This window comes from Lepidochelys kempii, chromosome 14 (genome assembly GCF_965140285.1).
Source record: "Lepidochelys kempii isolate rLepKem1 chromosome 14, rLepKem1.hap1, whole genome shotgun sequence".
NCBI lineage: Eukaryota > Metazoa > Chordata > Testudines > Cheloniidae > Lepidochelys > Lepidochelys kempii.
In genome coordinates, this window is record NC_136393.1 from 3,979,250 (window position 1) to 3,992,511 (window position 13,262).

A 13,262-nucleotide genomic window follows, 5' to 3' on the forward strand; every position below is an offset into this window, starting at 1 on the left:
ACTAGAGAGGTCTGGTGCTCGCGCCTGCGCAGGAAGGGCAGTGCCGAGAGGACGGGACAGTGCGCCTGCGGGGAGGACTCAAGAGGCCCGACTGTGGGCACTGCGCCTGCGCAGATGAAAGCTGGGCGCGGGCGGGGGGCTGAGTATGGCCAATGCGCCTGCGTAGGAGGCGGAGACGCCGGAAGCGGCTGAGAGAGCTGAGCAGGGCCGGGGGCTTAGGTTTGGCAGCGGGGCCGTGGCTTGGGCTCCGGCCGGAGACACCCCCCGCCTCTGAGCCCCGCCCCCCGGAGCCCCGCCATGAGCTGCCGGCAGCCGCTGCCGAGCGAGCGGGGAGCGCGACAGAGGTGAGTGGGGGGGGCGGCCGGCCTCGGGCTGCGGGGAGGGGTCCCTGGGCAGCGCGAGGGGGGAGGGGACCGCATGGGGGAGGGGAGGGGTCCCTGGGCAGCGCGAGGGGGGAGGGGAGGGGTCCCTGGGCAGCGCGAGGGGGGAGGGGACCGCATGGGGGAGGGGAGGGGTCCCTGGGCAGCGCGAGGGGGGAGGGGACCGCATGGGGGAGGGGAGGGGTCCCTGGGCAGCGCGAGGGGGGAGGGGACCGCATGGGGGAGGGGAGGGGTCCCTGGGCAGCGCGAGGGGGGAGGGGACCGCATGGGGGAGGGGAGGGGTCCCTGGGCAGCGCGAGGGGGGAGGGGACCGCATGGGGGAGGGGAGGGGTCCCTGGGCAGCGCGAGGGGGGAGGGGACCGGTCCCTGGGCAGCGCGAGGGGGGAGGGGACCGGTCCCTGGGCAGCGCGAGGGGGGAGGGGACCGGTCCCTGGGCAGCGCGAGGGGGGAGGGGACCGGTCCCTGGGCAGCGCGAGGGGGGAGGGGAGGGGTCCCTGGGCAGCGCGAGGGGGGAGGGGACCGGTCCCTGGGCAGCGCGAGGGGGGAGGGGACCGCATGGGGGAGGGGAGGGGTCCCTGGGCAGCGCGAGGGGGGAGGGGAGGGGTCCCTGGGCAGCGCGAGGGGGGAGGGGACCGCATGGGGGGTCCCTGGGCAGCGCGAGGGGGGAGGGGACCGCATGGGGGAGGGGAGAGCTGATGATATTGCGGCAGTGGGGAGGGGGCACATTGCTCTCGGCCCCTGCCCCTTCACTTGGCTTTGGTCCCCCACTTACACTGCCCCTAAGCCCTGCTGTGATCTCCCCCACCCCCAGGCATGTCTGTATTGCAGTCGGATGCCTGCAGCTGACTCAGGCTTGAGGGCTCAGATGAAGGAGCTGTTTAACTGCTGTGTAGGTGCTGGTGCTCAACCTACATCCTGAGCTCTGGGACCCTCCCCCCTCACTTGGTCCAGCCTGAGCCTCATGGGAGATGTCTACCCAGCAATTAAACAGCCTTTTAGCCCCAGGAGCCTGAATCAGCTAACACAGGCCAGCCGCAGGTGTCTGATTGCAATGTAGACATACCCTAGGTGGGCAGCATAAGGGTGGAGGAGTTCACAGCAGGGCCTGGGGGCAGTGTACCCTTACACAGCCTCTCTCTGACAGCTAGTGAATGTCTAGTGATCAGCTCAACATGGCTGAAACAACTCTTAATCATTCCCACTTCTCCAAGCCCTTTCCACTATGTCTTTGCTTGCTTGCTCGCTGTGCACAACAAAACCATCCTGCCGATAACCTGGTGGTTGTCCTCACCCCTGACCTCTCTCTCTAGGTCCTCACATCCAGACTACGTATAAATCTTGCGGATTCCTTCCACGTAACATCTCTAGGATACAGTCTTTTGTATCCATCTAAACAGCTAAAAATCTTGTCCAGGCTCCCAGCGCCTCTCGCATCTCAGTTACTGCAACATCCTTTCCTCTGGCCTTGACAAATTCAATCTTCCCTGTGCTTGTATCCTTTCAGAATGGTGCTGCAAAGATTACTTTCCTAGCCCATCACCTTGATCATGTCATTCCTCTCTCATCCCTCAACTGGCTCCCTCTTCTTGATTATATCAAAAAAGCTACTTGTCTTTACTTTCCAAGGCCCTTCACTACACAGTCCCACTCTACCTATCCTCTCTCAGTGTAATAACGTTGACTCCCACCTCTGATGGCTCACAATGCCAGCCTGTATCACCCATGTGTTAGCATCTTTCTCCCATGCTGCCTCTCATAGTTATGGGGAGTTCCCCATAAACATCCATAAAGCAACCTCATTATCCTCCTCCAGATCCCTTCTCAAAACTTTCCTTTGCCACAATGCTACAGAAAACTTGACAAGGGCTAGGCTGCTGGTGTGCTGAGATCACATCATATCCTGCTGATCAGTCTTTTCCCATGGCTTCCTTTTACACCCCTGCCAGTTCATCTGTATCTATCTCTTGTCTGATACTCAGAACATAAGCTGTTTGGGGCAGGGACTAGCTCTGTGCTGTTTGCACAGCGGCTTCCTGCTCCATGACTGGGGGCTCGTAGGTGCCACAATAATACAAATAAAGCTGCACTATTATTTGTGATCCAGAAGGCACAGACCAAATAACAACTTGGCTTTTGTATAGATTCTGTCCTTATAGACAAATTCCAATATAAGTGCTGTGTTTAAGCCCATCATGTGGTGTGTATTGTTTTCCAGAAGCTAGAAAAGCTTTGTCTAGATTTTGTACAACACCCAGCATGTTGGGGCTCTGATTCTGACTACCTGCTGGGTACTATCATCATTGTATAAATGATGGGAAAAGGTTATGTGCCGCTAGTATTAAGGTTTTGCCAATTTATAAAGGGATGGCAGCATCTTAGAATGTTAAATACCTCTTGGTTGCTGTTATGTTTTGTCTTCATAATATCATGAAGCAACAGTGATGTCATAAGAGGATGGCAAAACCATCCCAAACAGTGAGAGACTAACAGGACTGGCCTTTAGTATTATGTTTTTCAAAGTCTCAGTTGGGATGCTTTCATTCAGTGTTTAAAGAAATGTTGACCAGGAACATTATTTAACTTCAAATGCTGTCAGATTTGAGAGAATAAAGCAAGTTGTCCTGGGTGTCTAACTGCAGGATCCATATAAGCAAGATGAATTTAATTGGGTAGCTACTGAAAACTTAGGCACCCCCATCCTTTTCCCTGCTGCTTTCCTTCTAGTCGGATGTCATTCAGAAACACCAGGCTCATTTTTAGAAATGTCTGAGTATTAGATAAGCGTCTTACATGCATGGCTAAGGCTTAAAAGCAGTCTAAAGAATTTAAACATATTTTTCTCTCATTTTAATGGAAGATGAGTCCAAATCCCCTGGACTGCCTTGAAAGCCTCCAGCTGGGCACACAGAGAGGGAGATGTATTTCCTAGTACTCTGTGGTGAGCAGTTGAAGAAAAATATGAAAAGTCATAAGCAGTTGTTGGTTTCTTGAGGAATCCAATCAGTAGTTACAGTGTGTGGGTTTTGCTGTTTGTTCAGTCACATGTCCATGGGGTTGACTACAAAATGAGGTCCTATAAATTGTGAATGAGCTGCTGACTTTTTTTTTTTTTAACTTTTTTTCCCATAAATTTCTTTAGGAAGAGGAGACGGAATGGCAGTGAAGAAGATGGCCACATCCCACAGACAAAGCGTAGTACCAGAAATGCAGTCGTTCAGGAATCTTGGGATACTGAGGTGAAATGTTTTCCGATTAGATTCCACATTTCACTTAATTTTCTAAGCTGGAATAATTGCTGTGATGTGTATAATCACATTTATAGAAAACAGCTAAGTAAAACTTGGTAGTTTTTTTCATTACATATTTTGTATATAAAATTCTGAGGCTTGGCACAAAATTGCACTTCAGGTATTGGATTCTGTTAACACAATTTGGAAATCCAGCCTGTTTCTCATTGCAGTTGGTTATTTTCCACTTAAATGGTTTTGTGTGTATGTATTGTTTTATAACTACTAATTTACTTTGTTGGATGCTGTGCAAAAATATATTGTCAAAGTAAGCTAAGTACTTTACAGCTAGAAAAGAAACATTTTCTGCCCCTAGAGAGTTTACAGTCTGAAATTAGATGTAACGTAATCGGGAAGACAACAAATCGAAGGATTCAGTAACAAGAACGTGTGGTTGCTTTGTCTGGCTGTACACATTACTTACGAATTCCGTTGGTTTTTTTAATACTTGTTAGTAACAAATGATCGAAAAGTGATCGAACTAATGAGCACTCTTCCCTATACTAATGGTTCTATTGGCCTGGTAAGTGTTACACAGTGCTCTTAGTAAGCAATAGCACTCATTTAATGTGTGCAAAGTACTTTATTGATGCCAAGTATTTCAGTTTTTTGAGAGAGTTTTGTGGTTAACATAGGACTTGAACTTTAGCTTGCTGGATTCTCCTCCTACCTCTGCCATGTGTCTTCTGTGTGACATTGGGTAACCTCTTAACCTTTCTGTACCTCAGTTTCCCCCATCAGTAAAACATTGTTTATAGTTGCCTAACTCACAGGGGTAGTTTGAAAATTGAGGTCCCAATGCCCACTGAAGTCAGTGGAAAGGCTTCCATTGGCTTCATTGGGCATTGGATCGCATCCTGAATTAGTTGCTTTCATAGCACTTTGAGATCCGCACAAGGAAGGTGCTAGGCAAGGGCAAAGTACTGTCTTTCTAGCTTTGAGACTTATTTCCACTGCTTATTCCTAAACTGTGCTACTAGTGACCAGTGCTGCCTAAATCTTTGTACATGTCGACACTGAGAAGTTACAGAGTAGCAGCCGTGTTAGTCTGTATCCGCAAAAAGAAAAGGAGGACTTGTGGCACCTTAGAGACTACCAAATTTATTTGAGCATAAGCTTTCGTGAGCTACAGCTCACTTCATTGGATGCATTCAGTGGATGCATCCAATGAAGTGAGCTGTAGCTCACGAAAGCTTATGCTCAAATAAATTTGGTAGTCTCTAAGGCGCCACAAGTCCTCCTTTTCTTTTTACTGAGAAGTTAGTGTGTCTATTTCTGAATTGCAGTAACTTTCTACTGTAAATGGACTGGGAAAGGTGTGCAAAGAAAGGAGACTCCTTCATGTTTGGGATGGTAATGAGATGGTTTTCTAAATGTGTTCAATGGTGTGTGTGTGTGTGTAGACCACTTATTGTTAAGCCTGGCTGTTTGTCATGGCAAAAAAAAAAAAGCTTTGGTTCACATATTTCAATAGGTATAAGCTGTTAGCCTTGGTGCTGTATTTTGGCCATACAAAAAGTTGTGTGCTACATTATTTTAAGCAAAATGTTCTTTATTTTATTGTCATAGTTCTAAACTATTTAATTTTAAACAGACAAGTCTTGCTGCTTAAAGGAGTGGCTGGTGTGGCAGACCATGACTTTGTGTAGAAAAAGTTTAACAATCAAGCTGTTCATCATAGAAGCCATGGGCTTTCTTGATTATTCTTTCTCTGGAAGTAAGACTTTCTGGGATGAGGTTGCCCTCTGGTATAACAGCAGTCCACAAAACATCTGCTTTCCATTTGACATTGAATCACTTACCCAACAGAAACATCTCTCCAGGGGTGTCAAGCAGCTACGGACGAGCCAAACTTTGTGGAGGGAGGAGGAAGAATTTAGTGTGTAGCAAGGGTTTGAACTAGGAACAATTAAATTTAAAAATATCAGGGGCAGGGAATAATTGAGTGGCTGAAGAACCTTTGCTTGTCGTACGAATACTTAACATTAGACGGGGCAAAGCAGTAAAAACATAGATGGGAATAATTTTGTAGTAAGCATGCAGAGAGAGAGAGTAGACGATGTAATAAAGCTTTGCTATTGGTAACTGCTATGATTCTAAGAATTGTCTGCACACAGACAGCGTAGACATGAGCTTTGAGTGGATTCTCTACATGCCATTCCAGCAGTGAAGTCAAACTGTTGAATCTAATATTGAAGTTGCCATTTCACACATACACATGCATTGCAAGTCTTTGCAGCTTTGGCAGTAGAGTTAAAAATACATCTGCCCATATGAACTAAACTTCACAATTTCTACTTCTGATGCATGCAATTTATGCAAGAGCCTAATTTTCAGGCTTTTCTGTCCCTTTCTCCTGTTCTTACCAAGATTTTTAGATCACTGAATCAAGCATGCAATGAAATTAGATTCATACTATTCCAGTATCTCTAAGAACTTCCCATGCCAAGTTGTGAAATTGAATCTTGTGCTTATGGTGCATGAACATACTTCTAATTTATATCACTTTGAGGGTGCTGACCATATGTAACATCTCTGCTTTGTAACTGACAAATCACCATGAAAACAAGGCAACCTCTGCTTGATAGAATTTCAGAACAGTTCCAGGCTACTGAATTTGGGGCAGAGGGGAGTTGTAACTCTAAACTTGGTAAGAATGGAGGGGAGGGGAGTGCTTTTCCTTTGAGTGCATGCGCTCAAAGTATTTAAGTGAAATTGTAACTAATTCTGACTTCTTCCCTGCCTTCAGTTTGAAGATGTATCTAACTTCTGTCTTCCAATCCTCATACAGAGCTTGATTTACTTAAAGGGATGTTTTCAATTTGAAAATCTATTTGACTATACCTACTATTATCAGAGATTAGTAAAACTGAAAAGTAATTTTGGCAGGATATTCACACACACCCCCCCCCCGCCCCGTTTGTTTACTTGGGTCACTTGACAGCAATTTATATACTGTTTTTTAAAAATCAAGGTGGTGGTTCCTGTAGATCAGTGGTTTTCAACATTTTTTCATTTGCAGACTCCTACAAACTTTCAAATGGAGGTGTGGACCCCTTTGGAAATCCTAGACATAGTCTGCTGACCCCAAAGGGTATGCGGACCACAGGTTGAAAACAGCTGCTGTAGCTGAAGAGAAATCACTTGATGTTGTTAGTGGCCGTTCAAACAGGGTGTTGATTTTTCTGACTTTAAGTAGCCCTCATGTTTGGCCAGTAGATTTGTCTTCAGTTGTCTAGGTGAGCTAGATCCAGTCCAAAGGATCTTTGCTGGTCCACCCTGTTGGACTATCCTTTCACATAAACAATGCTGTTGACTCCAGCTACGCTAAATCCTCCATCAGAAGAAGCTGGAAGAGTCTCTTCAATCTGTCAGCGCGGCTGTTTGGCAAATTTAAGTAGTGATGTGGGGTTTTTCCTCTTTCCTAGCACTGAGCATGCTACTTGCACAACACTCCTAGACTCTGCTAACCCAGAGGATGAGCTGAAGTTTCTATAGTACAGTTCAGTCCACAGATGCACCTTAGAAAATAGCTATATTAGGGCATATTGCAAATGTTAAATCTTGGCTGTTGCACTGGCATTCTGAATGCTTTGACGTCGTGTTTTCTGTCCTGCTCAGGATTGTGGTTTTGCATTTGCTAAAAGGTTAGCTCTGTACCCTTAGTCTTGATTAAAAATATCCGTTTATAAATTAGAAATGTCGGTCCTGCCTTCAGATGCACATGCGTGTATTTTTACCTCTTGTATAGTCTGTTATATATGGATTTGCACTGTACTGTAGCTGATCTTATAAGTTGCCTGGTGTCAAGTGGCCAATTCAGTGGTTTATAGAGGTGTTGGATGGAACCCTTAATGAGGAACAGAATCATCAGTGAGGAGCACGAAGAACTTTTTCACTCCTGAGGAAGAATGGGGATCTTCATTATTTTGTCTGACTTACGCTTTTCCTTCCTGAATAATCTTTTTCTTCGTTAACCCCATTTCCTAATGGTGCTCCTATCATTGGTTAGTCAGGCTGAGGACAGGGCACCCTGGATTTCAGAAATATTGCTCCATCAACTGAGTGGGTTACTGTTATGTGATTTTTTTTAAATTTATTTATTTATTTATTTAATTATTTTATTTTTGGTACTTGCTCTGAGAATCTGAACATGGTTCTGCCAAGCACTGCAGCTAGGCTAGCTCCCACAAATGCTACTGTGGTATCTGCAGCTATTAATTCTGATCCCAAAATGATTTACTTAGTCCTACTTCCAAACTTGTCTCAGAAGACTCTGAGAATGATGGTCTAAATCAGACCTAGCTCCCCCGACAATTTTTCCTAAAATACTTTAGGAAAAACAAATAAGTATGCACATATACCTGTCCAAATCATTGTAATTTATTTATGTTGGGGTTTTTTGCAGAGCCAATAAAAATAATGTACAGTTGTCTCTCTTCTTTACTGCATTAGCTCTCAACCTTTCCAGACTACTGTACCCCTTTCAGAAGTCTGATTTTTGTCTTGCATATTCCCAAGTTTCACCTCACTTAAACTACTTGCTTACAAAATCAGACGTAAAATACAAGTGTCACAGCACGCTATTACTGGAAAAATTGCTTGCTTTCTCATTTTTACCATAGAATTATAAAATAAATTGGAATATAAATATTATGCTTTCGGTGTATAGTTTATAGAGCAGTATAAACAAGTCATGGTCTGTATGAAATTTTAGTTTGTACTGACTTTGCTAGTGCTTTTTATGTAGCCTGTTGTAAAACTAGGCAAATATGTAGATGTACCTCCTGGATGACCTCTGCATACCCCCAGGGGTACACGTACCCTGGGTTGAGAACCCCTGCTTTACTGGACTTAAACCGAATAGAAACAAATAAGGTGCTTTACATGTTCTTGTCTTTCTTTCTTATTTCTTTTGCATTTTGTAGACTAGCTAGCTAGTAAGTCTGTTTCTGTAACAAACGGAACAAATATCACTTTTCGTAACAGACTTATTCAGCCCCAGGGGACAAATTAAGCCCTGGATGGGGAGATGGGTAGGGAGGCAGCAGGGGTCTGGGGGGTTGGATGGGGCAGGACTAGGGGAGGCAGCAGGAGATGGGGTGTGATCCTGGGGACTGGGGCCAGAGGACGCAGGGGGGGGCTGGGGTGGGGCAGTGGGGTGAGCCCGGGGCCAGGACCTGCCACTGCACAGCTGGGGGACGGAGTGTGCGTCTGAAACCTGGGGCCAGAGAATGCAGCGTGGGCAAGGGGCAATGGGGGCACCTGGGCCCTGCGGCTGGAGGCGGTGGGTGGGTGGGTGGGCAGGGGAGGTGTGAGCCTAGGGCCAGAGCCTGCCACCCCCTGAGCTGAAGGTCAAGCCCCACTGCCCCTGGGAAGGTGGGGAGCTCACACCAGCTGCTTGCTCCTGTGACGTTTGTGGCCCCGTGTGAGGGCCGGGCCCAACCCCTGCTAGTAACCTCAGGTGAGGGCCATGCTCCTCCTCATCCAGGAGGCTGTGGCCACACAAAAAGCTCCTGGTGGCCACATGCGGCCACGTTGTCCACATTTGAGAAACGCTGGTCTAAATGGCTGTATGCTTCAGTTTCTGTGATTCAGGCATTGCTTGGTGCTCCTTTACAGAACAGCAAAGAAAGCCAAAACACTTAACTGATCATTTGTGTTTGAGTTCTGTTTTATAATTGTGGCTAAACTGAAGCATTACAACTACTTGGTATATGTATTGATATATAAAATGGGGTAGATATAACAGAGGAATTTTGAAGATGCCCTTTAATTTTGAAGATGTTTGTAACCCTTCTCCAGATACTTCTCCTTGATCTTGCATTTGATAGCCATCTATTGTTGTGTAGATAATATCATGATTTCAGCAGTGATCTTATAAGGGACATTATTTGCTTCATTATGGTCCTATATATAAGGGAATTGTTGATTTACAACAACCTGATCACAAGGTATGTCTTCAATATGATTTGGGCAGTAAAGAGCTTCACGTTCTAGTGACTTTTGTGTCTGGTTTTAAAAAAATGGAGAACAGTATGATGACTGGAGAGACCTGTCAACAGCCTTAGAAGTAGGAAACACGTCCCAGGACACAAGTTCTGCTGTATTTTCGCCTAACAGTTAAAATTAGAGTGCTTTTAGATACTGGAAACCGTCTTTAGTCAGTACTAGTGGCCCTAAAAATTGTATTCTGTTATGACTTGAAATTTAAATATTGATTATTACTAAGTACTGATCATAGTTTTTACCTTGATTTTCAGAAGGTGCCTGTAACGAAAAACTGTAAGGAAAGCAGACTAAAAGAAAACAAAGTGTCCTGTGCGGTGGGTTTTTCTCCAAGGCTGCCGTAACTTGCTGAGTGTAAAAGTGCAGTTTGTTTTTTATGCATTAAGTAGTTTATGAAAAATAAGGTGATTTAGTAAATGTGGATTAGTGACCACTACACACCCTTCTTGTGTAAACTCTAACTTTGTATAATACCTGTAGAAAAAATAACCAGTCACTCATACAGCATTGACTGATCATTGCATTCTTAACAGAGTATGTTTGAAATCTTTCTCTTTAGTTGACTTGGTTAATTCCGACACTCAGTGCTCTTGCACTGATTTCAAATGCCCATAATTCAGCCTCAACAATTCTGTCAGCCTCAGCTGTGTTTTCTTGCTTTTCTGTTACAGTTGGGCTCAAAAACAAAGTGGAATTCATTGCTGTTCTGGTGGAATCAATATAACTTATTGTATAAATCAATGTTATGCACTCTGCCTTTATAGTTTAGTGTCATAGTCCATGTCAAACACTTATTTACATAGTGACCTGAGGAGCCTGGATAATTCTGGCTGATGATGTAAGTTGCAGTCTGAGATTTGTGAGCAAGCATTGCTCCAGATCTTGGAGTAAACCCCAGTGTGTACTGTTCTTCAGTAGTAAACTCTCTTTCAAGGTTATGCAATGTGGGTTTGCCTCCTTGAGTACGAACACACACTAGATGTATCTTATTGGGCTTGACTCTGATCATTGAAATTGCTGCTTTCTGTTCTAAAGAAACGGTATTCCACCAAAAAAAAAAAATTACATAATGGCTACCAAATCTTGATTTGTACAGTACAAACATTAGTTGTATGATGGTACCTCATACAAAAATCTGAAGTGGCCTTGTAATCAAACCAAGGGTTGGGGACAATATGGACTTGTTACGGGCATACGTATATATTTGCCAACATTTCTTTTCCTTTTCATCAAAGTAATGTATGCCAAGATCAAGGGACATTTTCAGGTGGAAAAACTCTTTAAAATGTAAAAATTTTTTTTTAATTTACTAACCATACCTTTCAATTAAAGAATGTTTAAAGTCTACTCTGTTTATAATGCTCACTTCTTAAATTTAATTGAGTGGATGATAAATTAGACATTTTCACTTTGATTCTTAAGCACTTAGCACAATGCTGCAATATTGTGAACAGTACATGAGAATAACAAAACAGGAAACTGTTTAATTGCAACTAAAGCAAATCCATGAAAATATTAGCTATCCTTTAAACTTGTTTAGCCTAAGCCACTTGATGTCTCTTGAAACACAGAAAATACGCTTTGTGTGTGGAATACTGACAACACTTTATTGGTGTCATGACCATTAAAAACGTATACACATTTTAATCTGGTTAAAGAAAAACACTGTCTTCTTATGCAAGCTAAATCATGAGTTCTGTCTTACTTTCTGCATGTGAAAGTGATTTAGTGGCTTGCTGCTTAGTAGCCTTGAGGCTAACATAGATATCTGGGTAACTTTCTCACTGCAGTATTGCAGTGTAAAGTGCATTATGTTGCAGAAAACTAAGAACCAGGACTGAAATCTAACTTGCAAATACATAGTGGAAATGTGCTACAAGTATACTGAGTACCCTGTTGCATTTTTTTTCCCAAGTCTCCTGTCACTCTGGGTGTTTCGCTTCGTGTGCTATGCATAGCTGTTCTGAACTTGTTTCAAACCAAATTTTGACACATGGGAAAAGGGGGAATTTTATGCAACTTTTCACCTAGCTCTAGAGAAGTATGAAATTACTAAAATCCTGTTTTCTAGTTCTTAGCAGACCAAAATTTTATTAAAATTCACTTGTGAAGTCTGAGCACTTGGTTACAAAGAACTGTTAACCTGTGGTTTTCCACTAAGTTGGGTCAAATAGCCCTAGTGGTTAGTAGATGCAATTGCACATCACCTGGGCTTCCTGAAATTTCTCATTAGTCTGACAGTCACTAAAGCAACTGAATGGGCCTTCTTGGCATTCAGTGGATTTACTTCCTGAATTGTCCACTGGACTACCTGTGAACCATGAAACTCTGTGGGAGGGAGAACTGGAGAAAAATGCTTCTTAATCAAGCTGTATAAATATGCATAGGAGAAAAATGTAAATGTTCCCTGCCGGTTAACCTTTTCTTTGTTCCACAGTCCTCCAGCAGCGATAGCAGCAGCAGCAGCTGCAGTAGCAGCAGCATCAACAGCCCTGACAGAGGAAGTGGTCCCGAAACCAGCTTAAACCAGATAATTGCAGCATCCAGTCCCATCACCCCCCCCTCCTTCCACGAGCAGTCTGCACTAAGTCAAGGTCCTTACTTCCACATCAACCAGATCCTGAAGGAGGCACACTTCCACAGCTTACAGAACCGTGGCCGCCCTCCTACATGATGAACCAGCAGTTCCTTGCCTTCTGTGAAGGGACAGCACTGTGTAGATTTGATATTTCAACTTAAAGTTTGTTAAAATGAAATTGCACAAAACGCCTGTTGCCTTTTCAGTCTATATTTGAAATAACAGGTTAACAGGAAATTGTTTACTTGTGGTTTGCTGCACTATTGCAATGCAAAAGGGGCTTTGAAGCAATTTTTATAGGATTATTTTTTGGGGTTGGTATCAAATACATGTACGATGAGTCTGAGGAACCCACATCTGTATTATAGGCGTGCATAATGAGTCCAATTCAGATTGACTGCCTAATCTGTTTGTTAGCAAGTGTTGCTTTATGTAAAGTCCTTTCAAACGTTCATCTTCAGTTTTATAAATCTTTTTTAATTTCAATAAACTAGTGAACAAGTTTCCATGATCAAGTATTATTTGTAAAGGTTGAGAGTAGTTAAAGGGATATTTGCTGAAAATGTTTAGTGTTACAAGCATCACTGACTATTACTGTAACTGGAAGATTGGAGAACATCTCATATAGCTTAGTGGGCATGCTAAACTTTACCTTGTTTAGTCTTTCACACAGCAGTAAGACAAACAAGAAAATCCTTCTCTAGAACTAGGAAGAAAACTTAAAACAGCTGAAATTCAAGCTATGAAAAGAACTTCAGCAGTATGACCACTTGAGAGACAGGTAGCATTGGATATGTTCAGAAAGCATGCTCTACCATGCCACTCTGAGATGCACAGTAAAAAGGAAAGCTGATTTCAACACTTCAGAAGGTGTTGAGGTTATATGAATTAACTTTTCTTCTTCCCTTACCCAGCTTTACATGATAAAACTGAGAGGGAAGGGTAAGAGCATTTTGTTAATTTTTTGCTTCAGCAGTCACACTGCAATATCTTAACTAAATTCTAATT

At 43.8% G+C, this 13,262-nt stretch overlaps 1 protein-coding gene across 3 annotated transcripts; it reads left to right on the forward strand.

Moving 5' to 3' along the window:
- Window positions 1-84: 84 nt before the first annotated feature.
- VCF1 (VCP nuclear cofactor family member 1) lies at window positions 85-12,757 on the forward strand. 3 transcript variants are annotated; one of them, XM_073310969.2, is made up of 4 exons: window positions 85-344; window positions 3,520-3,616; window positions 9,934-9,993; window positions 12,114-12,757. In XM_073310969.2, the coding sequence occupies exons 1-4, from the start codon at window positions 298-300 to the stop codon at window positions 12,348-12,350; spliced, it is 441 nt and encodes a 146-aa protein (XP_073167070.1). In that variant the 5' UTR covers window positions 85-297; the 3' UTR covers window positions 12,351-12,757. The 3 variants fall into 3 exon arrangements, with proteins under 3 accessions (XP_073167070.1, XP_073167071.1, XP_073167069.1); XM_073310968.2 differs by having other exon boundaries at window positions 87-344; window positions 9,931-9,993; XM_073310970.2 differs by lacking the exon at window positions 9,934-9,993 and having other exon boundaries at window positions 86-344.
- The last annotated feature ends 505 nt before the right edge of the window (window positions 12,758-13,262 follow it).

Bases quoted from the DNA above. Each gene is read 5' to 3' on its own strand.
- VCF1 (XM_073310968.2), top strand. From the start codon at position 298: ATGAGCTGCCGGCAGCCGCTGCCGAGCGAGCGGGGAGCGCGACAGAG. The intron at 345-3,519 runs GTGAGTGGGGGG...AAATTTCTTTAG, and splicing joins GAGCGGGGAGCGCGACAGAG to GAAGAGGAGACGGAATGGCA. The intron at 3,617-9,930 runs GTGAAATGTTTT...CTTGATTTTCAG, and splicing joins AGGAATCTTGGGATACTGAG to AAGGTGCCTGTAACGAAAAA.